Genomic DNA, 23676 nt, shown 5'->3' with positions numbered 1-23676 from the left:
TGGGCTCCAGAGGTCCAGGAGGGGAGATGTGGCCTCGTCCCCAGGTGGCTGCCCACCGTGAGGGAGGCTCTGGCTGCACCCCTTCCTCTCCTGGTCCCAGTTTAGCTGTGGGGGCACTGCGCTGGGGCTGGCCATCCCTGGAAGGGACCTCGGCACAGCTGGTTAACCAGAGGCTGGCGAAATGGCAGAGAAACCAGGCACGGAGTTACAGACCCGCTGGGGCTCTGGTGTCCAACAGCCCCACGTTCAAACTCAAAGCCGGCATCTGCCACTTCCAGCTGTGTGGCCTGGGGTAAGTTTTTCAACCTCTCTGCGCCCTGGTGCCTTCTCCACAACACTAACAGTCGGGAAGTGCTTGCGAAAGCTGCTGCACAGATACATCCCGTGAAGCAGCTGAAACTGGGAGTCCAGCACTTGGGAGTGGTCACCGTGATTAATGGAATCTTAATAAAGGCTAGGAGGAGAATGACAGCCTCCCCACCGTGTCCCTAAAATGGAAACAACTCTGCTCTCAGAACAGCAGAGAGCCAGCCAGGGGCAGGCTCCCAGGTCTGGCTTCCAGCCGCAATCCCCGTGCCGAACACCCCCCCCCGACCCCAGCCCCCGCTCGGTCGTGGGCAGGCCCCACCCTCCAGAGTAGCTCATGGCTGGCACCTGCTTCCAAAGCACATGTCGGGACTTTCCAGATCTTTCCTCCCCTCACTCTGACCTTCCCCTACTCAGTTAACCCCCCTCCCCCCCACTTTCTTACTCACTCTCTCCTTTCAGGCCTGTTCAAAAACAAACGATCCAGGCCAAGTGTGTCAGCTGGCTCCCTGGAAAAGTTTCTCTGCAGCAGGAACATGCGGCCACCGCAGGGGCAGCGGCACTGGGAAGGATTACTCACTGCAGAGCCACGATCTCTCAGGGCGCGGGGTCACTGGGCAATGACCCAGGCCAGCCTGGCCCCCCACTCCCTGATGAGGAACTAGCCAGGGGCCGCATCTCTCCAGTCTCCTGGGCAAGAGCCTTTGCCCCCACACGGTCACATGGTCCCAGACACTGCATCCAGGGGTCCCCCCCGGTAGGCCGCCGAGCACTGTGTGGACGACATGCTCAGAGGGGCTACAGCTCCTCACATTCACCCACCGCCTTGTCCAGAGGCAGGTGCGATCTCAGAGCCCACCGCTCTCACCTGGGGCCGACCCTGGAAGCCGAGTGCTGACCAAGAGCCCAGAGAACTGGAAGGTGTGGGAAGGCAGTTCATAGCAGCATTCAGTAAGCTCCCTCCCTCCCCAGGGGCCCTGGGTCCAAAGGGCTGGGTTTGGGCCTAGGAAGCTGCATTTCAGATTCAGAACTATCCAGAGACTGGAAGATACAACTCAGGCCCAGGAGACTCCTGGATACTCCTCACGAGCATCAGCCTCCCCATGGCCATGTGTGGCCAGAAGCCTGCTCCCTGGGGGGTGGGGACAGATGGTTTTCCAGGGTTCCCCAACACCCCCAGCCCCCTGCTCTCACCCCAGCTTCCCCGCCCCACCTCACATCCCCAGGCAGAACTCTGGGGGCCAGCTTCCAAAGCCCAGAGACCAGAAATGAGGGGACCCAAGGACGGAAGCTCCCCTCCCCATCCCTGGGGCCATGCTGACCGGCAGGCCTCCCAGAAAGCCATGTGGCCTCGCTACTGTCCTGGCCGCCCTGCCTGGTCCCAAGGCGGGGCGCTGACAGGAGTGCAGACCCGCGTTTCGCTGGCTTCCCCACCTGACACTCTCTCTGACATCCCGAGGGGCTGAGCCGCGGTGTGCAGGGAACAGGGCCCCTGTGCTATTGCAGGTAACACCCGTCCGGAGCTGAGCCCGGTGCCCGCACGCAGCTGGGCCTCTGAAAAAAGCATGGAAGCTGCCAAACCCGGAGAGTGAGACCCACCACCCCAACCTTCACCCTGGGGCGGTCAGGAAAGCTCTGTCCTCACCCACGTCGGCGCCTTGCTCAGCCCCATCAGGAGAATGGAAAACGTCTCCAAGCTCCAGGAAAACCGAAACCCCGGGCAAGCCTTTGGAAGCCATCACTGCCCAGGGTGGCATGCTCTGGGGCCTGTGGGGACCTGCTCCAAGGCCTGGGCGCAAAGTTGGCAGGTGGGATGCTCACATGCCAGCACACAGTCTCCTGCCGGTCTTGGGGCCAGCCGGGGTTTTAACTCAGCCCCTCCCCAACCAAGAAGGCAGAGCCCCACCTGCGCCCAGCCAAAACATCTCCCTCGGCTCTTCCAGCAGCCCTCGAGCCCTCGAGCCCGTGAGGAGGAGGGGGAGCAGACAGACAGAATGGGAGCAGGGGGGAGGGGCAAGGGCTGGGATGGGCGGGGCTGCAGGGGCAGGGCGGGGCTGCACTGAGCTGGGGGGGCCCGGCCAGAGTGGTGGCGAGCAGCCACGCGGGGCTCCCTGCAGCTGTGATCCAAGGGAGAGAAATGGGACTTCCAATCTGTTCCCACTCAAGCCCCCGACAAGTGGTATCTTATTTCAAAACCCAAGGCAGCTAAGGGGCTGGAGAAGAGGGGGAATACCAGAGTCTCTCCTTTCTAAATGGGGTTTTCTTTCATCATCTCGTGGCGCCTGGTGAAAGAAAGAAGCAAGCGGAGGGTGCCAGCCCGGGCTCCTCCTCGGCATCCCGGCCAAAGCTTCGGGGAAGGGACCCAGCTTCACGCACTGGCCGGGTCCCCAGGCAGCCCCACCCCCACCGCCGCTGCCAGCCGCCCAGACCAGCTGGGCAGCCAGGCTCCCCCAGGATTCAAATCCAGACCGTTAGCAGCTGCCGGGCCTCAGGCAAGAGGCTGGTGGCTCTCGGACTTGATTTTCTAATCTAGAAAATGGAGTAATGAGAGCAACTATGGCCGGAAGCTAGCCTTACGGTGCTGGAATTGTTAGGTTACTATCAGCGGCTCCCAGCTGAGATAAGGATTTCGCTAATTGCCGTGACCGGGATCTAGACCTGGAAGGACCAGGAGAGTCTTCCAATTCCGAGTCCCATCCAGTCCCATCCGGAAAGGGAGGTGTTTGTGCCAGATGAAGAGCCTCCGGGGAAGGGAAGAGGGAAGGAAAAGCGAGGGAGGAGGGGCAGGGATGTGCCAGAGGGAGAGGGAAAGGGGAGGACCCTTCCAGGACGACGCATGTGGCCATGTGACAGGAAGACTGCTCAGATTGCCCCCCGCCCCCCAAAGACTCCTCTGGATACGAGGCCGAACATTCCCAGCACTTCTGAGTCCAAAGAGAATCATCCATCACTGGAGCCAAGTGTCTCACGGGCTTGCAGGCACTGGAGTGGGGGGTGCAGCCCAGGCTTCTGTTTAACATGGGTGCAGGCACCAAGGCCAGGGGGGCTGGGGACCCACACCGCCCACAGAGAGCAGAGCGCCAATACCTGCCAAGAACAGGCACGCATAATAAGCAAGGATTTGAGCAGAGACAAACTTGCTGATAAATTAAATCTCAGGGAATTCGGCTTCTAACTTGCTGGGCTGGGCTGCCTCCCCAGAACGGAACGTCCACTTCCAGAGCAAGCCAGGTAAACCACAGGCAACGGGTCTGGATTGGAGGTATGCCCCCGCCACGCCCCCTCCCGTGCGTGCACCAGCCTGGTTCACAAGGTTGCCGGGCAGCCTGACTGACTGCTTAGTCCTCCCCAGAGACAAAGAAGCGGCCAAGGCCCCCTGGGCAGCCACAGAAGAGGGTGGGGCCCAGGTACCAGGCTTCTCTCCTACCCAGGGCACAGATGCAAGGATCCGCCCTCCTCCTCCACCCCAGCCTCCCCAGCCACGCCCCACCCCAGAAACCCACCGCACCTAGTCTGGCCACACCCAGCCTGAACTCACCTGATGCAGATGTCAGGATGGGGGCCTGAAATCCAGGCAGCAGTGGAGGGTCAGTGGCTTTGGGGCCTTGTTTTAGGAGGTGCCTCAACCCTCAGTAACCTGAGCCCCTGTGACAGGGGCCTGTTGCCTCACCATGCCGTCCTTCCTATCAGGGACCAGATATGCATTAGTCAGCAGGCAGGCGGGCAGGGAGCCCACAGACCTAAGGAAGGCCCGAGGTTCGACCAGAATTAAGGCGGGGGCGGGGATCACCCTGAGGATGAAAACAGAGCCCCCTCTTCTCCCTCTTGGGCTGGGATACTGGACCATGCAGAGAAGCAGACACTGTCCCCTGGACAGGGATCACACCATGACTCAGGCATGCTCTGGGGTCACCAGTGACAAGTGGTGACCGTGGTGTCACCTCCCCTCTAGCTCAGTTCCCGGTTGATAACAGGCTCCCCACCAGCTCCCATCCCCGTGTACAAGAGGAAGCCGACACCCCAAATTCTGCCGGACCCACCTTAGGGGAGGAACAGAGGGAAAAAACCACTGTAGCCCAAGCCCTTCTGTTCAAACGGCAGCCTCCTCCCGCCCTCCGGGGGCCCCACGGGGTCTCCTGTTCCTGCCTGACCAGAAGGGAGGCAAGGCCTGAAGTCCCAGTGCGGACAGAGGAAGTGGTTCCGGAGACAGTGCCTGAGAACGGCAGCTTCCGGGCTGGACCCTGGAGTCCAGGGAGTAGGAACTGAGGGGCTCAGAAGCAGGGAGGGGCTACCCCCGCCAGGGACCGCACAGTCCGCCCTCCCGCCTCCTAGCGGTGGTCTCAAGGGGTAACTGTGAGCCCCTGCAGAGGGGCCCTCGTCTCGGCCCACACACACCACCCCAGGGCAGTCCAGCACGGACGCAGGGCCCAGAGGTCTCAAATGATGGCAGGGCTGCCTGGAAAGCGAATGTGCTGTTTTGCCAGCTCAAGATGCGCCCCCCAGAAGGAGGTGCTTCTGGCAAAGCATCTGGAGACTTCGCTAGGGCAGTGAGGGAAGCGGGAGGCTCAGCTGCATCCGTGAGGCCTTCGATGGCAGAGCCAAGGCCAGCGGCCAAAGGAGGCCAGGTGGGGAGGCCCTTGTGGGCCAGCCCGCTGCCTCCCACCGTCAGCAGCAGAGGGGTGGGCCCAGGCCCGAGCTCTGCACCTGCAGAACTCCCAGAGGAGCGAGGCTACTCCATCACCACCGGTGTCTACCCCTGGGCAGGCCATCCTCTCTGGGAACTCAGTCCGGCCCGTGAGGCTGACCAAAAGGCTTCTGAGGCGTCGTGGGGGCCCCAAAACCTGTGGTCTCGCTGGTGCAGCACGTTATCTTCCTTAACCTTCACGGCCAACACCTGAACACCTGGGCAGCAGGTGCTCTCTCAAGGGCGGCCCACCCAAACCCCACCAGGAAGGCCGGGCTCCCTGGACCTGGGAATCGGAGTATTTGAGACTGAGAGGAGATATCTTGGAGTAGAGAATAAAGCCTGGGGACACACCTAAAAAAGTCCCCAAATGAAAATGAATATACACACACGTTTTAAAGGAGTACATTCATAATAGGCAAGAGGTGTTAACAGCCCAAATGGCCGGGAGCTGATGAGCGGATACACAAAACGTACTCGAGCCACACTCGGCTATGGAAAGCAATGATGGGTGCCGCCGCGTGGATGAACCTCGAAGACATCACTCAGAGTGAAAGAAGCCAGTCGACGAAGACCACGTACTGTATGGTCCTATCTCTTTTCTTTTCTTTTTTTTTTTTTTAAAGATTTTTTATTTATTTATTTGAGAGAGAAAGAATGAGAGACAGAGAGCATGAGAGGGAGGAGGGTCAGAGAGAGAAGCAGACTCCCCGCCGAGCAGGGAGCCCGATGTGGGACTCGATCCCGGGACTCCAGGATCACGACCCGAGCCGAAGGCAGTCGCTTAACCAACTGAGCCACCCAGGTGCCCCTCTTTCTTTTTTTTTTTTAAGGAGGCTCCACGCTGGGAGTGGAGCCCAATGCAGGGCTCAAACTCATGACCCTGAGATCAAGACCTGAGCTGAGATCAAGAGTCAGATGCTAAACTGACTGAGCCACCCAGGCACCCCTGGTCCTATTTCTAAGCAAGGTTCTGAATAGGCAGATCTAGAAAGACCCGTCACCACTTAGGGCTGGAGGAAATGGTGGGGGGAAGGGGGGGCGACGGCTAAAGCATACAGGGAGTCTGTCTGAAGTGATGGAAATAATCTAAAACTGGATGTGGTGAGCACCACTCTGCGAATGTGCCCTTCTGAGGAGCGCACTGCGTGGTTTGTAAGGTGTATCTCAATGAAGCTGCTTTGAAAGAAATAAGCAAAGCGCCTCCCGCCCAGAAAGAGGAAAGAACAGAGAACAGCAGAGTGCAGCAGGCCCAGGAAAGGTAAGGATTACTCCCGGGAAATGTTGCATTTGTACACACCCAGCCCCCCAACACACACGTGCCTCGATCTACACAATCGTGTGTCCTGGTTTGTGGTGTAAAATGTGTTTCTTACCAGGAGCTGCAGCCCAGCAAAGTCTGAAAGGCACTCTCTGGGCAACACCAAACTCACGATTCCTGGAACACAGGCCCTTCACCTGCCTGGACCACTCTGTCCCCTCTGAGACCCGGGTCCCCCAGCACCGCCACCAAGAGGGTTCTGCCGGCAGGGTGGGAGGCACTCTCCCCGGGGTGCTGTGGCCCTCCGGACTGGTCCCTCTCAGAACGCTTGTCACGCTGCACTGCTTGCGTGCCGCAGGGAGCATCCCCAGCGGCCACATCCAGTGTGTCTCTGCACGTGGCCCTGGGCGGAGGGCGCCTGGCCCAGGGCAGTGGCTGAGGTACCCGGGGTGATGGTGCCACATTACCACCTCTGAACCGTCCAGGGGGTTTTAAATGGCTTAATGGATGATCTTCTGGAAAAACCCTTGTTAAGGTTTTTAAAGTATGAGGACCCCTCCGAAAGTATCAGGCGCATATGATTTCACTAGTGAATTCTCTAAAAGTTGTAACACGAAGAAGACTATGTTGCTGTTTACAATGTTCCAGGACACAGAGGAAGAAAGAAACACATCCAAATTACTTTTGCAAAGCCAGTGGGACTCTGACACCAAAACTGATAAAAATAGCACACACGTGGGGCACGTGGGTGGCTCAGTCGTTAAGCGTCTGCCTTTGGCTCAGGTCATGATCCGGGGTCTTGGGATCGAGTCCTGCGTCGGGCTCCCTGCTCAGTGGAGAATCTGCTTCTCCCCCTCCCCCCGCTCATGCTCTCCCTCTCTCTTGCTCACTCTCTCTCTCAAATAAAATCTTAAAAAAAAAAATAGCACACACACGCCCACCCCACAGGCTGTGATAGCGGACCAGGCTCACATGTGTATATCCGTGCAAAACTGTATGTCCCCACCTTGCTGTTTAAACCTGAATAAATTCCAATAGATTAATGACGGCAGTACGTAAAAAGACGAAACCGTAAGTGCTAGAAGAAAACCTGGAGAGCATATTCCCTATAATCCTGGAATGCTGGAAGCCTCTAAGCAGGGCATGGATCCCAACAGAGGAAGAAAAAAAAGGAATGCACTTGACAACCTTTGGGTTAAAAACCTCTGTTCGGAAGAACACACTATAAATAGAATCGAAAGTCAACAACTGGGAAGAAGCACTTGTAGCAGCTACAACAAAGATGCACAAGGTGACAACTTCTTAAGAAGAAAATGTCAACGCTACAAGGATGAACAGCCCAACCCGGGTGAAGAAGGGCAGGAAGGAGCCACTCACAGAGAACCCAGGGCCCTTGGCCTGTAAACACAGGAGATACTCCCCTTCACACCCAGAAAGACGGAGGAAATAAAGCCCCAGTCCCATAGCTTTCCAGCCCCGCTGCCCCAGGCCAGGGCCCAGGACCGCTGTGCTGTGAGTACCAGAATTTGGTGTAACCGCTTAGAGGCCAGTTTGGCAACATGGATCAACATTTTAAATGCACCTGTCCCATGATGCAGAAATCCCACTGCTGAAGTTGGGCAGGCCCATGCACACGAATATAAATGCAAGCATGCTCATCGAAGCCTCGCGCATCACGATGAACAGCGGAGCAGGGACGGTAGGACCAGAGGGACCTGCTGGGCACAAAGACAGCACCAGGATAATGGAGAAATAAAAAGCCAGTTGCAGGAGTCTGATTTCACTTGATATCTATGCAAAGACTTCTCTCCACGGGCACTGAAGGACGGTCCACATGTGCAAACCCAGAAGGACACACAACGCACCCAGCCGTTAACAACAGGCTGCCCTGGGGAAGGAGGAGGGGGAGGGTGTCCAGAAAGACAGACTTCCTTTCCACAGTTCCTGGGATAGTTATTTCTTCTCTTCCAACACTGGCCACGCACCGCTCTTTGGGATGAGACGAGAAAAGCTAACTGGGAGTCCAGAGCGGACAAGCCTGCGGAGGGAGGGGCACCGTGTGAGGAGCAACCAAGCCCGTCCTCGAAGGGCAAGGCCTTCGGTTTTCGTTCCCGTGCTTGTTCCGCCAAAGCCTTCCGGTGCCGGGCCCGCGCTGGCCGGCTTTGCCCCACACCGCGTTCGTTCTGCCGATGCTGTGCTGGAGGAATCGTGCCCACCGCACGAGCCGCCGGCCACCGGGACAGCAGTGACCGGGCGTGCGCGGGGCGGACACGGGAGCCCGGGCGGCCCGACGATGAAGCCCGTGCCCGCCAGCTGCGCCCCCACACGCGAGTGGGCAAGGCCTCCCAGGTGACCCCTGCCTCTTCACATTCTATGCTTTGACATCGAAACCTCTGGGGGTCCTTCTAGAAGGAGGGAGATGGCAGCGGAGGGAACGGGGAGGGGAGACTGAGCATGGGCGCTCCATGCCCCCCTCTTCAAAAAGGCACGTCCCCTTTTATCCCTGTCCCACTGCTCAGGGAACTGGAAGCTCAGGCCCGGGCACAAGCTGCGTCTGCTCACGAGCGACATCCCGGAGCTCCAGGTGCCCCTGGGATTCCCGGGGGGCACCTGTGACGCCCACGGAAAGCCCCAGGTCAGGGAAAGCCAACCCGGAGAGAGGAAGTCACATCATGCCCAGAGAAGAGGCTCCGGGCCCGCTCCCCGCCCCCCCCCCCCCGGCTCTGGGGCAGGCCACCACAGGTCCACGTTTGGCCACGGTAGGCCACTGTGAACAAGTGGCGTCCTCCAGGCCAACCGTCAGAACCCGGAGTCTGGCCAGGGCTGCCCACCCTCAGGGCCCCGGGTGGGGGTCCGAGCGCGCTCCTCCAACACTGAACGTGTCCTCTGTCGGGCCGCACAGAGCGTGGCTGTCCGGCACGGCAGTCCCCCCGACGGCGGCCCCGCCGTGCGGACCCTGGCTCCCAGCGGCCGTCCCGGGCCCGGGAGGCTGCGCATGCAGACGCAGCTCCTCTTCGGACAGCTGCTCCAGCTTCCCGGAACGAGCATGCGGGAGGCCTCAGCCAGCGCCACGTGTCTGGGAGCCCGGGTTCCATCCTGGGGCCAGGCCGGCTGGTCAGGGCCACAGCCCCCAGGCAGGGAAGTGCGGGGACCCGCCTCCAGCGCCTGCCTCCCTGCCCTGCCCTCCCCGCAGCTGTGCCTGGCTCTGTGTAAGGCATTCCGCAGCTGCTGGGGCTGCGTTCCCTGCATGGGCTCTCATTCCTTCTCCCACCCTGGGCTGCGCTGGGCAGACAGCCGGCCTGGCCGGCCAGGGGAGGCGGGTCCTTTTTCCCGGGCCCCGGAGCCAAGTTCTGTCCTTGCTGCCCCCTACTCTGCCACACCTCGAAGGACACACCCCTGGTCCTGGCACTGTCCTCCTGCACCCCTGTGCACGGGGACTTCCTGCCTCAGACACAGAGGGGAAGTGTGCTTGTTCCTACCAGGGGGAAGGAGAAAGAGACCCAATCCCGAAAAGCAAGTGGGTGCCTGGATGCTCTCTAGGGCCGGGTTAGGAACACGGGAGGAGCTCAGAGCAGAGGAGTCTTCCAGGTAAGGCAGCTTGGTGGCAACGTCCCTGCTGAAGGCATGGCCTTGTCCTGCCACAAGAGAAACATTTAGAGGCGCCTGGGTGGCTCAGTCGGTTAAACGGCTGACTCTGGATTTCAGCTCAGGTCAGGATCCCAAGGTCCTGGGATCGAGCCCCACGTCGGGCTCCCTGGTCAGCGGGGAGTCTGCTTCTCCCTCTGCCTTCCCATCCCCTGCGTGCATGTGTGCACGCAACTCTCTCTCTCTCTCAAATAAATAAACCTTTAAAAAAAAAGAAAGAAAGAAACTAAAAGAAACATTTAGCCCCACACAGAAGGAAATTCTGCAGGCCAAGGGCCCAGGGCATGGTGAGGTGCGAGCCCACAGCTCTGCTTGCTTTATCACACACAAATGAGTCCCTCAACATTTATCAAGCTCCTGCTGTATGCCAGGTGCTGGATGAAACGCCACCAGGGAGTTCATGGCCCAGTGTCAGGCCCAGAGTGGACCCTAGTCATTGGGGTGTCCTGTTAACACGGTGTGGGGGGAGTCTAGGGAGGCTTTGCAGAGCCTGGGCCTTTCCTCCCTAATCCAGTGGTCACCCTCTCCCCCACCTCCCCGCTCTGGGCCTGGCACATTCCTACCCCCTGGCTGACCCCTCCTCCCCCTTCACACTCAGTACACACCTGTCTTTCCCTGAAGCCTCCTCTGCCCAGCCTCCTCCATCCCTGGGTCTCTGCTGGGGGTCCCATGAGCCCCGTGCCTCTAGCCCCCGCTGTCCCCCACAGAGCTGACACCGTCTCTGTTCTGTCCCAGCCCCTAACGCAGGCTTGGTGCAGCAGGAACCCAGGTCCACCCAGAAGGCAGCAGGCACCCCCCGTATGCACAACGCCATGCCTACTGCCAGAAGCCTGGGGACCTGATGGCCACCTGCCTCAATGCTCCACCCAGAGCCAAGAACATTTCTAGATGTTTTTAGTCAGAGGGAAACCCTACCGAGACACTTGGTGAGTCTGCCCCACCCCAATTTCACACCCACCATCACCAGCCACACCTGGCACCACCGTGAACAGGGTTCTGGCCCTAATGCCTCAGGACAGGAGCCCCAACCAGTCCCTTGTGGGACAGATCAAGAAACTGAGGCTGGGGGGCGGGCAAAGGGATGGCTCACAACCAGCTGGCCCATGGGGCAGAACCAGGCCCCGGGCAAGAACACAGCGGGAGCCGGTCCAGGGCCCTTCGATCCCCAGCCAGCCCAGTCAGCCCCAGCCTGCCCCAAGGCTCCCAGTTAGCATCCGGCGACGGCAAAGCAGCAGCCCGGAGACTGAGCAGCCTGTGCCCGCCTTATAAGGCAGTCTCGGGGGAAACTTGGCTGGTGTCAGCCATGGAACCAGAGGTGGGTGGTTCCCGAGGGGGAGCGGAGTCAGTGGCTCACCGCACAGACATGGTTCTGGGTCCTGTGGCCCAGCCCCACCCAGAGCCACTCATGCAGGGGCAGGGGAAAAGCAGGGACCTAGGCGAGGGGACAAGGCCGTACTCACCCAGAGCCTGAGAGAAGCAGGGATGACCGAAGGATGACAAGGAGGGTCAGGGGTCAGGGCCTGGGACCAGCAGCCTCAGAAACACAGACCCCAATGCACCAGAATGGAGCAGGTCAGACCTGCGGGGTTATTGGTTGACCAGGAAAGGATCTGCTTGGTCCCTGCAAGGTCCCATGGGGTCCCTGGGGTCCTGATGTCCGAAAGGGCCACAAAAAGCCATCTCACCCCTCCAACATTGTTTTATTGAGTACCTACTACATCTATGTCACTCAGCCAGTAAAACAAACAAACAAAAACAAAAAAACCTTGAAGGAAACAGACAACAGCCTTACCCTCAAATAACCCAGAACCTAGTAGGGCATGGAGGGAATTCTGAAAAATACAGAGCAAATGCTCAGAGTGGATATCGCTGGATTACAGGTGAACCTTAGATTCTAACTTCTAGATTTTCTAAACCTGGAAAGAAAAGGTACGCTGAGAAGCTATTTTTACATTAGAAGTCTAGCAGAGGAAAAATGTTTCATGCAACACAAGTAATTAACATTGCAAGCCACACACAAGATATCATAGACCAGAAAAAATGCGAAAAGGCACAGGAGTCAAAGGAAATGAGACTACCTCTGACTCTAGTAGGAGGGCTTCATGGAAGAGGTGCCATTTGAGCTGGGCTGTGAAGGATGCACAGAAGTTGAAAAAGCAGCAACGTGAAGAGGAAGAAGGTCAGGGGCTAGGGGTCAGGAGGTCAGGGCAGGAGGTGAGGAAAGGTGACCTGTGAAGGCCATAACAGGACCAGAGCAGGAGGAGCCTGGGGAACAGGGAGGTTTGAGCTGGACAAGAGAGGGAACCAACTGTGGAGGGCCCCATGGACAGCGGGCCAGGGAAGGCCCAAGGCTGGTGGGGATTTCGTCAGTGCTGTGCTGTAGGAAGCTCCATCTGGGAGCAGCTCGGCCATGGTCCCTGGAGACCCTGTCCTGCACCTGAAGCCACAGTCCAGAAGGCAGAGGGCACGGAGCTCCCTCCCTCCCTCCCTGATCCTTCACCCCTGTGGTGCCAGCTGGCCTCGGGTGCCAGGGACGGCGTGCCCACAGGGGGCAGTCGGAGCAAGGCCTGCAGGGTGGGGGGCTTCTGGGAGGGGGCAGAAGGGGATGGGAGTGCCAGCCCGGTGGGAAAGATGGATGGGAAGCCAGGTTGAGGGGCAATCGGATCTGTGTCTGGATGGACTGGACGGGATATGACCAGAAGAGAGGGAGGGGCAGGGGAGCAGACAGAGCCTCAGAGCAGGGGACCCCCCGAAGCCACTGCAACAGATTCCAGGACCACACCTCCACTGGAAAGGCCCTGCCTGCCACCGAGCTTGCCCAGGACTCCAAGAATGGACATCCAAGGCCGAGACGGTCAGGGCCAAGTTCTCCAGCCCACAGTGGGTCCTGCTTCCCCCTCTTCACCCAACCTCTCACACCCTGCATTACTCCCAGGCCCCAGGACCGGAGTCACCCGCAGTGCTGCCCGAAGGGAACAGAATCCTCCCCAACGGAGCCATCCGAGCCCCCACTTCCTCCAGCCCTCCCCCTCCCCCAGCATTCCTCCCCTTTGCAGCCGTCTATCTAACTGCATCTGTCCAGCCTGAAGGTTCTCAACCTGTGAGCACCAGTCTCAGAGAGCCCCTTCCCCACCCAGCTGATGAGACACGGGAGGTCCCGGCACACACCCCCCTCCCCAGCTGACACTCCGAGGCAGGACGACAGCCACTGGCCCTTGAGCTGGACCCCCATCTGCTGGACCCACTGGCTGCTCTCAGGGGCACCGGGGTCTGGGCTGCTAACCGCAGGGCTCTGGCACTGGGCTTGGACATTTAAACTCTCTTCCACAGAGAAAGTCTGCGGTTCCCTCTGAGCTCCAGGCTCCGGGGCACCTCGGGAATGCTGCCTCAGCTCCCCTTCTTCACCTGGGTAAATCCTACTTTCTCCAAGGCTGGCTCAAGCAGCTTGGGCTCCGGGAAGACCCCCACAGCCCCCTCGATGGCTCCTGGCTGCTCTTTAGTGGCTGTTCTCCTGAGGCAGAGCCAGCCTGACTGGCCCAGTGGCCCTGAGACTGTGCCCTGCCCACCCTGATGACCCAGGGCAGTACCACCCTGGGCAGACCCCCCCGCCCATCCCCCAGAGCCAGGACCGCCTCCTCACTCAACCACCACGAGCTGCCATCAAGATCTGGCCGTGGACGGGCCTGGTGATGACCATGTCCCCAACCGGGATATGACCAGAGGAGAGGGAGGGGTCGTATCTGGTGGCAAAGGCCCTGGACTAACAGAAGACCACTCCCCACACACTGGGCATGCCTTCGTGCCAACACCACAGTATCTGAGTGGGTGGGCGTGGCTCTGCAGGGTCAAGTTTGGGGAGATGGGAGGGTGGGCTGAGGCCCAGCACTGCAGCCAATGCAGAGTCTTGGCCCCCACTCCCATCCCAGCTGCTCGGTCAAACGAAGGGAGCTGCTCCCACCGAAGCGTGAGGAGCGCTGGCCCCCATCCAACACCCCACCCCGTCTGACGCCGAAAGCCGCCCTAGTCCCTAAGCCCACGGACCATGGGAAAACTTGTGTTCAAAAAGGAAAACCAAGAAAAACTGAAAGCAGGGTACGGACGGGCTATCCATGCACCCATGCTCACAGTGGCCAAGGAGCCGTAGCCTGGGGTCCGTCCACGGACTCTGGCGTAAGTGAGCATGAGCCAAGTCTGTGCTGAAGGAGGAAGTCGTGGGGTGGGGGGCAAGCAAAATGGGATCTGTCCGCACAACAGAATATTACTCAGCTGTAAAAAGTAAGGAAATGCCGACACAGACTACACCACAAATGGACCGTGAGGACACGGTGCTCGGTGAAGTCGGCCAGACACGGAAGGATGAACACTGGCGGATCTCACGTCTGGGAGGTTCACGGGGACAGAGGGTAGACAGGGGGGCCGGGATGCCAGGGGCTGGCAGAGGGGGACGGGGAGTTAGTGCTTGGTGGGGACACAGTTTCGGTTTGGGAAGGTTCTGGAGACAGAGGGTGGAGTTGGCTGCACGACAGCATGAATGTGCTCAATGCCACTGAGCCTCATACTTCACGACGGTTCAAGTGGTCAATTCACGGTATGCGTATTTTACCAAAATTAATAATAATAATAATTTAAAAGGTAAATCAAAAACCTAGAATGTTTTGTTTATCCAACCCAAAGAATACTTACTGAGCATTTACTGCGTCCAAATCCTGCACTTGGAAAAGGTTTACAGCCCCGCCAGCCCCTGATCACCGTGTCCCATGGCCAGATGTTCCCAAGCGGGCCCTGGTTAGCTCCCCACGGGAGCACAACTCCGAGTTTGGGCCCTCGGAGTACAGCACCCAAGCCCCTGGCTTCCCTCCCTCACCGGAAGAGCTTCCCAAACGGAGCTGTGTGCAGGTATCATGGGGTTCCCCGGCCCAAGGACCCCTCCCTAGCTGTCCCGAGAATTGGGGCACACGGAGATTAGGCATTCTTGTTTCCCTTGCCTCCAGCCACAACCCTCCCTCCCTGAGGAAGAGTTGGAGGAAGATCCTCCAGGACAAAACCTCAGGAGGGCACAAACCCCCTCCTCCCACCCGAGGCCTCTGCCTCCGGCAGGTACTTACAGAGCAGCCCACAATCCCTCCTGAGCAGGAGCCTGCCTCCCCGTGGCCCGGCAACCAGCGGCACATGGGAGCCGGTCCTTGGGTCCCAAACCACGTCCCAACATGAGCCTGTTGCCTCCTCATTCCCCAGACTTCCAGACCCCTGCCGTTCGGGGCTCTGATAGCAGAAGCTCTACACCCCGGTGCATTCTGACCAGTAAAGGGGGCCCCTCGAAACCCAAAGACTCTGTCCAAAGCCCAATGCAAGCCAAGCTTGCTGCTGCCTCCCAGTCCATCCCCAGTGGAAAGAAAGGGCTGCCAGTCCCCCTCACCAGCCTTGGGACCCCTGCCCTGGTGTATTCTTGGCCTCTCCGGAATCGCATCTCCACCCACCTGCTACCCACCCCCTCCCCCCCATATCCAGACTGAAGGGCAAAGCCAGCTCCCCATCCCCGAGCACCACAGCACGGAGGACTCGCTTTTGCTACTCACCCTCTTGGCTCTTGGGTGGGGCCTCGACCACGGGGTGCTGGGGCTTGGGCTCCAGCCTGTTCTGCAGCTGAGACATCAGGGCGTGCTCTGAATTCTCCAGGGTCTGGGGTGGGATGGGGGAGGCGGGCACCTCAGCTGGCTTGGGCACCTGGATCTCGACCCTCTTGGGGGCTGCGTCTGCAGTGGGAGCTGTGGGCACCTCGGGGATCTTGGAGGCAGGGGTCTCCATCCTCCGGTGGGTCGACTCCTGGGGCTTGACTATGGTGATCTCCGTCCTCCGAGGGGTGGGCTCTGGCGTCTTGTGGCCCAGCGCCTCGGCTCGCTTGAGCCCGAAGCGAGACGGCCCAGCGGTGCTGGCGTTCTCCACCTGCTTGGACGAGATGTCGATGGAGATCTCCGTGCGCCGGGACACGGGCTCGGCCTTGGGCCCCGAGAGCTCGACCCTCCGCAGGGCAGCCTTGGGGGATCGCTGGCTGAGGGAGTCTACATGGCGGGCTGCGGGCTCGGAGTTCTTCACGCCCAGGTCCTGGAACTTCTGGGTGGAGCTGGCCACAGTGGCCCGGAGCGCAGGGGTCTGGACCCTCCGGTGCGGGGTGGAGTTGGGCGTCTCGGCCTCCTCGACCTCAAAAGATCTTTTCAAGGCTGGAAAACAGAGCGGGGGGGATGTGAGGAGCGGACGGCTCGGGGACGCGCTGCTGAGGGAGCCAGCATGGGGGCTGCCTTGAGGGGCCCAGGAGACTCCTGCACCCTCCACCTCTGGGAAGAAAGGGGACAGCCCCACTCTCCTAGGGGACTCCAGCACCAGCGACCGCACACACACTGGGAGAGCGAGCGAGAAGGCTGGAGCTCGGAGGACACCAGCTCTCTGTCCCCCATGGCCACGGCGTGGATGTGGCAGCCACGTTTTCTATAAAGATGTTGTGGCTCAAGCGGAGCTCTGGTTTCTTCCTTGGCAGCCTTCCTTTAACCCTCCTCACCTCCGCCCAGCGCAGACACCACACACCGCGGGCAGCAGCAACTGGGCGGGGTGGGGCGGGAGGCATCCCCAGTCACACCAGCCTCAACCACAGTCTGTCAGAATCAGGACGGCAACGATGCCATCGTGACAACCGACACCAACCGCCAACACGGGCACTGGGCTTACCGCGTATGTTCACTCCTCACGCGACCCAAAGCCGCAAATACCGGTTAACCCCTGGTACGGACGGGGAAACTGAGGCCCTGGTGCTTAAGCAACGTGCCCAACAGCGTGGAGACAGAGTGGCGGGGCCAGAAGATGCGTCTGTCCAGCGGCAAGGCCCAAGATTCTGACCGCTTGGCTGTCCTGTTTCAGGCAGCAGAACAGAGCCCTGGCGCGGCAACTCTCTCGGTCCGCACCCTCAGCTGCAGCTGCCTCCGTGCTTTGCTACCTGCCCTAGCCGGACCTGATTCCCACCCCGCCGCCCAGTGCTTCCGCCCGGCTGCCCGCTACCTCCGCAAGGACCTGCTCCCTCCGAGGCCGGGGGACAGTGCCTGGGAAGCTGCCGGCCATCCCCACGGTCCTGCGGCCACGCTCCCAACAAGAACCAGCTGCTCCCGCCATAAAGACCAGAGCAGAAAAGGCCCACGTGGCAGGAACATTCACCAGCTCCTTCCTGGCCAGGCCCCCAGCAGGCCCTCGGCAGCCCAGAGTGCCTCTCCCACCCCTCGCCTCACCTCGCCAACCCAGCCCCCCTCCCCGAGCCCAGGATTTCCTAGGACCCTGCCAATTCCCCCCCTGGGCCCCCAGCTGGCCCCAGCCCCAACAACAGCAATCTGGGGCCATTCTCAGCACCACCCCCCAACCCTGAGCTTTCCCTCCCCCAAATTCCAGCACAGTCTTGTCTCTTCCCAGTGGACGGTGCTTCCTCCAGAGATCAGGGCCTGGCGGGCGGCTGAGTGGGTGGGTGGCCAGAGAAGCATGTGCTCGCAAGCCCTGGGAGAGTGAGGAAGCAAAGGAGGCCCTCACCCCCGACGTCTGGCGGCCTGATCTACCGGTTCCCCAAACGTGGCACCCCAGCAGCACCCCTCTGAGCCCTGGGCACGTCTCCTTCTCGGGGCACAAAGGGCACAAAATCCTGAGTTGCAAAGCTCAGCCATCCCAGAGGCCCTGCAGGGACAGAAATGTCCCTGGTCAGGGGGACCTAGCATGTCACTGAGCACCCTGTCTCGGGGATCCGCCAGCTGCTCAGCTCTGCTGCTGCCTGGCAGGCCCGTATGCCCAATGCGGCCAGAGCTTCAGACTTGGCAGAAGAATCTGGAAATCTGCACTTTATGTGCTATCTCCTGATCTGTATATGCTGGCGCAGAGGAAAATAACCCCTCTTAAAACACGGAGCAGTCAAACAGAATCCCATCCACAGGCTGCAATTGGCCTGGGGGCCCAGCGTGTGACCTCTGGTGGATAAGGTGGCCAAAGGCGGTGGGGTCCTGTGCCGAGTGGCAGGGATGTGTCCAAGCAGGGATGCCAGCACTTCTCCCCTGGAGCCTAGCCCCTAAGAGAACCACAGAGTGCAAACCGCTCATTCCAAAGAAGGCTGAGGTGACAAAGGACAGGGCCAGGGTGCATTTAACTGGCCAGAAAGTCCTGAGCTGAACACCTGGAACACCTGGAACCGTGACCTCACAGGGTTCCCCGGGACCTCGAGGCATCTGGTCTACCCCTGGCCTCGCGAGCACTGTCCAAACTGCCCCCCGAACGGTGGTTCCTGTCTGTCTGTGAGCTCCCTAGAGGTGGGGTCCACACCCCACCCACCTCGGCACAGGCATTTCCAGGTGTCCCTGGGGTTAATCCGTGGGGCCGAGTTGGAGAACAGAAATCAGGGGGGTAGGCCTTTGCCCGCGTTCGCCCCAGAATGAGACGACCTCCTCTCCGGGAGTACCGGCGAGGCCTGTGACCCCATTTGGAGAGCCCCCTCCCTGGGAAACCCATTTGGAGGTGCCCTTAACCACCAACCCACGAGTTAGAACCGTACACCAAAGCAAAACCTGGTCCCAGTCTGACTCAGGCACCGATGGTCACGGGGTGGCGATGAATTCGAACCCGACCCGCACATAGATCACTGTTGAGCCGGGTTGGCAACCCTTCTCCCTCAGCAATCTCCACAGACGCGTGCGTCCGTCCCCACCCGCCGCCCTCTCCTCTCGCTGCTTTGATCGACCAAGGTGTTCACCCTCGGGCTTCAGGCACCGCCCCATCCCGGGTTACTCCTAGGCTTCAAGAGAACAGGAGCAGTTCCCACCCTCAGGGTGTGACTGTCAGCAAGCCGGCTGCGTTGTTAGGGTTGTTCTGGAGAATTTACGCCATCCCCCCAAAAACTTGATTCCAAGTCCCCTCCCAGGCCAGGCTCGCTGTCGCCTCCTGCCCCAGCCCAACACATTCATACGTCTCCCTCCCATGGCATCCAGGCCATGTCATGACTATGGTGATTGGCTTTGGGGTGGGGGAGTGGGTTTGGGGTCCCTGGAAACATCCTCTCCTTTGTAACTCCACGAGCCACCTCTTTGTCCCTTCAAGGGCCTCAGGTGCTGCTTCTACACGAGCTGAAGGTGGGAGCAGGTCACAGGTTTGTACCTGTGGGCACGGAGCCCCGGGGAAGCCCCTAGACAAGGAGCCTCGGGAGCAGAGAGGCACCGGGTCTTCACTACCTTTTCAGCCTGAGAAGCTCCACCTTCCTCTACGGTTCTGTAATGAGTTGAATCGTGTCCCCCAAAAGGTATATCCCAGTCCCGACCCCCAGAACCTGTGAAGTTGACCATACTTGGGAAGATAAGGTAAGGATTCAAGATGACACCATCCTGAATTTAGGAGGGGCTCTAAATCCTGTAAGTGTTCTTATACAGGAGAGAAGAGGGGGATTTGACGCACAAACTCAGGCCCTGTGAGACCAGCAGAGACCACAGTGATGCAGCCCCAAGCCAGGGGACGCCTGGGGCCACCAAGAAGCTGGGAGAAGCAGGAAGGATTCTTTCCTCATGCTTTTGGAAAGAGTATGAGCCTACTACACCTTGACTTTGGACTTCAGGCCTCCGGAACTGTGAGAATAAACTTCCGCGGTTTGAGCCCCACAGTCTGTGGTAACTTCTTACGGCAGCCCCAAGAAGTTACCGCAGCTACCGCTGCAGGGGTGAGACCTCTGCGCTGCAGGCCTGTCTGGGCTCTCCGGCCAGTGCTGCCACCCTGCCCTGCACCCCAGCCCCTCTCCAGGGACCCAGGAGAAAAAGCCACCTCCTTTTCCTCTCCGGGAATCCACAAAACCCCAGATGGTAGGAGCAGTCGTCGGGAGTGACCCTGCTCTAGATTTACACCGGGAAATTTGGTGATGAAACAAGATCATTTTTTAAGGCAGGCTTCGCAAGGGACGCCCCGTACAAAGCTGCCTCCCCACGGAGGATGTCGTGACATGAGCAGCACCCAGCTGGGAAAAATTAGCGGACTGTCCTGAAGCTTCCCCCCTCAGAATCCTAAAAACACACCCTGGGTCCCAGGCACACACACACAGCCCCCGTCCTTGGAAGCCCCCTCCACCAGCTCCGGGGGGAGGGTGGGTGGGTGGGTGTGACCTCTCCCGGTGGCAGGCACCCCTCCCCTTCCCTGCAAGGGTAGAGCCCGCCAAAGGGTGTCCACAAGCGGCCACGGAAGCCAACAAGAGTGCTCATGAGCTGGTCATTTTGCAGATTTGAGACCCTATGTGACCATATGTCAGATCTGATGCCTGGGCAGAAAAGCAGCCTCTCACTGGACCCGTGGGGAGCCGTGGGGAGCAGCACGGAGCTGCCTCTTCTGTCTGCAAGATGTCACTGAGTCAGAGGGCACAAAAGACATCTACAGCTGGACAGGACAAACCAGACTGCCTCGGAGCCTCAGACAGGTACGGGGCCGTCACTGGGGAAGAAGAGATCCTGCCATCCATCCCCATGGGGCAGGAGGTGCCCCGGCTCTGCTTACACGGTTCCCAAAACAAGACTGCCCCCATTCCCCCTCCTTTGTATTCAAGTCCCCCCAAAGCCTCAAACCTCACCTGCTCCCAAAAGCCCTCCCTAACGGGCACCGGGAGTCTGGAGATGGTGGTCTGTGCACCTTGGCCTGCTGCTGGGAATTTACCCCCAGGCAATAATCCGAAGCAGAGGATTTATGTATGGGGACGTTTGCATCAGCGTTAAAATAGCAAACGCTGGAAACAATCCGGGTTTACATAGATTTTCTAAACCCATATGCCGAAGTCCTGCACCGTCATCAAAATCACGGTTTTGAAGATGAGCAATGTTGAGAATATTGAGTAAAAATAGCACGATACAAGATGCGTGCAAAGATCCGACTGCATCTCACATGCACATGTGTGGTGCGCGCGCACACTCACGGAGGACGTGGTCTCTGGATGGAGTTCAGGTGGGTGGTTTGCTCCATTAGGCTCTCCCGCCTCTTCCCAGCACGTCTGCACCAAGTGTGGGCCGCTTACCACTTTCAGGGAATAAAACCATCAACGCTCCTTTTTAAAAAACAGCCCTTGCTGCAAACAGGGGAGGCTGTGGATAATCACACACTGGCCCAGCCCCACTCCTCCTGCCCCAAAGCCTGGCCCTCCACAGCCCACTAACCACCTCCGGGCCCTCTCCAGATGCACGTCCATCCGTGCCGTGGGGGTCAAAGCAGGAGCAGCAGGATCTGGGCCTGTTTAAGGAGGAATGTGTGGCGCACAAGGGGCCATTGTGAAGGCCCCTGTTCAGACCACAGGCTGCGGTGAAGCTCTCCGGCTTCCGGGCGCACAGAGCGGCCAGTCTGGGGAGGGGGCACCGGGGCTAGCCACAGAGCCCTGCTCCAATGGGGAGCCGAATGTCATGCAAGGAATGTTAGAGACCAAGGTCAAAACAAACCCAAGCACAACTCCCGGGGACGGAGCGCCGGGGACGCTGCCGATCGTGGGGTCCTATTCTGGCCTCAGGCCCCAAGAGCACCTGCCCCGGCCAAGCAGAGCCTCTTCCAGGTAGTGGCAGAGCAGGTTCTGTCCGTGAAAGGGTGGCCACCCAGGAGCCAGGGTCGCGGCCCAGGGAACCAGGCAGGGAGTATTGTCTTCCTCCCCACCCTGAGCCCGCAGGGCAAGGCCACAGGGAAACGCCACCCCGGAGGTGACTGCTCGGCCGTCAGGATGCACAGGGCTAGCCATGAGGCCCTGGTTCTCCTCCCGTGGGGGCCAGGCCCTGGCACAGGCCCCTGGCTCTGGGTCAAGGACTCCGGCGGGGCCTTGGTGGGGACAGAGCGCCGTCTCATAGTGGCGGACAGGAGCTGGGGGCTGGGGCCACGAGAAGCTTCACCGAGTACAGCGGGGAAACGGGGCAGACAGAACACGGGTAAGTCATGGAAGCGACAAATCTTCCAAAGGAAAAGAACCCCAGGCCACAAAAGCAGGACTCATTCCAACTAAAGAATGAATTACCTACAGAAAGAGGGGCCCGGCAGGGGCAACTCCAGGCCGGGGTGGGGGGGGGTAGGGCAGAGGGCCAGGGTGCTCTGGAGGGGCCGACAGTCGCTGCACCGTGTGGGGCGGACGGCGCTCACCAGACTGCGCTCCTCAGTCAGGGCTGTGGGGAGAAGCTCGAACCGGGAGTGACTCGACCTCAGTCGTCATCACTGAGTCTCTGCTTCCTGGGCTGTCCTACTGTGGCATTGACAGGATGACACAATGGTGCCTGTGACCGAATTATCACTGTTGTTCACGTGTGCACCTGTGGGTGGGTGTGCACGCAGCGTGTGTGGTCACCCCAGGTGTGGCCAAGGTGGCATGGGCCTTACCGATGTCCCTGACACCCACGGGCAGCCTCTGCTGGTGCCCAAGCCTGGGAGGCAGCAGCCTTTAGGCTGTAAATGGAGGGTAAATACCCCAGCTGTCCCCCCTTGGGACAACTCTGGGGTGTGCGGTGCAGGGTCCCCCGGCACTCCCAGTGGGCCCCAGCTGCCCACCTGCCTAACATGCTCGGTGCTGCACCCTCCAGACCACGTCCTTCCCGGCCTCCTCCCCTGGGGGAGTACCTGGGATCACCCCCCCTTGGGTCCCTGTCTCAGGAGCTGCCTCCAGGGGCTCGGTGGAGGGGAGATGGCTAAGGGGGCAGGGGGGGAAGGGGAGAGAGGCGTGTCCTCAGGAAGCAAAAGAGTCCAAAAGGAAAAGCTTAAAAACAGACCCTGGATGAGTGGGGCCTGCCCTGGGGAGCCGAAGGCCGCAAACAGCTCGGGCACCACCAGGCAGCTGGGCCTTAGATTTCACACAGAGAACCACGTCTAACAACAAGCAAGAGGCCAAGTCCAAACAAAGGAAGAGCGGACGGATGGAGAGCAGGGCACCCATGGGTCTAAACCCTCCGCCCGGCCCCTCTCCCTCTGCCTCCCCAAGGCAAGGCCTGGCCGGGCTGCAGGGCCAGACACAGCCTGAGAGCCACATCCCATGCCAGCCCCACGCTGCTCCCACTCCGGCTCGGGTCTGGGGGCCAGCAGGGTGGCTGCCCTGGGCTGACGTGGACATGTGACCAGCCGAAGGCAGCCTGGGGAGCACAGGCAGCATGCACGTGGCCCCTCTCCCTGGCCCTGGGACCACCAGCAGCCTGCATTTCAACACCAGGCACGATCTTACCAAGGGTCCAGCCTGGGCCCCCTGGACAAAGAGGGACCGGCTGACCCCCATGAGCCCCGAGGGGACAGGGACAGCCAACAGCATCCCTGAGAACTCTGGATTCCCCAGCAGGTCTCTGCGCCCAGGGGAGGCCATGCAGCCCCAGGCAAAGCATGTCAGGTGCCCCCACCCCCGCCCTGATTTATTTGGATGACTGTCTTTCGCTTTGGGTGTGAGGAGGCACTGCACCCTCCCCCCACTGGTACCCTGGGCCTCGGGGACAGAAGCATTCCAGGGTCCTTCCTGCTCCTCACAGCCTCCACCAAGGCCTGGCCCCCTGCTCTGGAATGGCAATGTGAGAAAGTGCAGGCTGGGTCTCCCAGATGGGGCCAAGAGCAACAAACAAGCCCCCTCCCTCCCTTCCCAAGGCCGAGCGGGCTGCGCCTCATGGCGGGGGCCCTCCACACAGCCTCCATGGCACCCGGCCCTTCCCAGGCCGTGACATTTCCAGGCACAAAAAGAATACAAAAGCCAGGAGTGGAGCACCAGCGACCCCCAACCCATACACATGCACGTGTGTGCGTG

General features: G+C 60.0%; 1 protein-coding gene across 3 annotated transcripts in view; it reads right to left on the bottom strand.

The window, feature by feature from the left end:
• SEPTIN9 (septin 9) overlaps nt 1-23676 on the bottom strand; it is a 151836-nt gene that overhangs the window by 55960 nt on the left and 72200 nt on the right. For all 3 annotated transcript variants that reach the window (XM_045888369.3, XM_045888371.3, XM_045888370.3), the window contains one exon: nt 15473-16114. In XM_045888369.3, the coding sequence (XP_045744325.1) occupies nt 15473-16114 (642 nt within the window). The remainder of the gene's footprint in view (nt 1-15472; nt 16115-23676) is intronic.

This window comes from Mirounga angustirostris, unplaced genomic scaffold, assembly GCF_029215605.1.
Source record: "Mirounga angustirostris isolate CCGP_5_RB_7025 unplaced genomic scaffold, mMirAng1.0.hap1 SCAF_17, whole genome shotgun sequence".
Classification (NCBI taxonomy): domain Eukaryota; kingdom Metazoa; phylum Chordata; class Mammalia; order Carnivora; family Phocidae; genus Mirounga; species Mirounga angustirostris.
The sequence above is the reverse complement of the archived record's forward strand: the minus strand, read 5'-3'. Positions and strand labels throughout refer to the sequence as shown.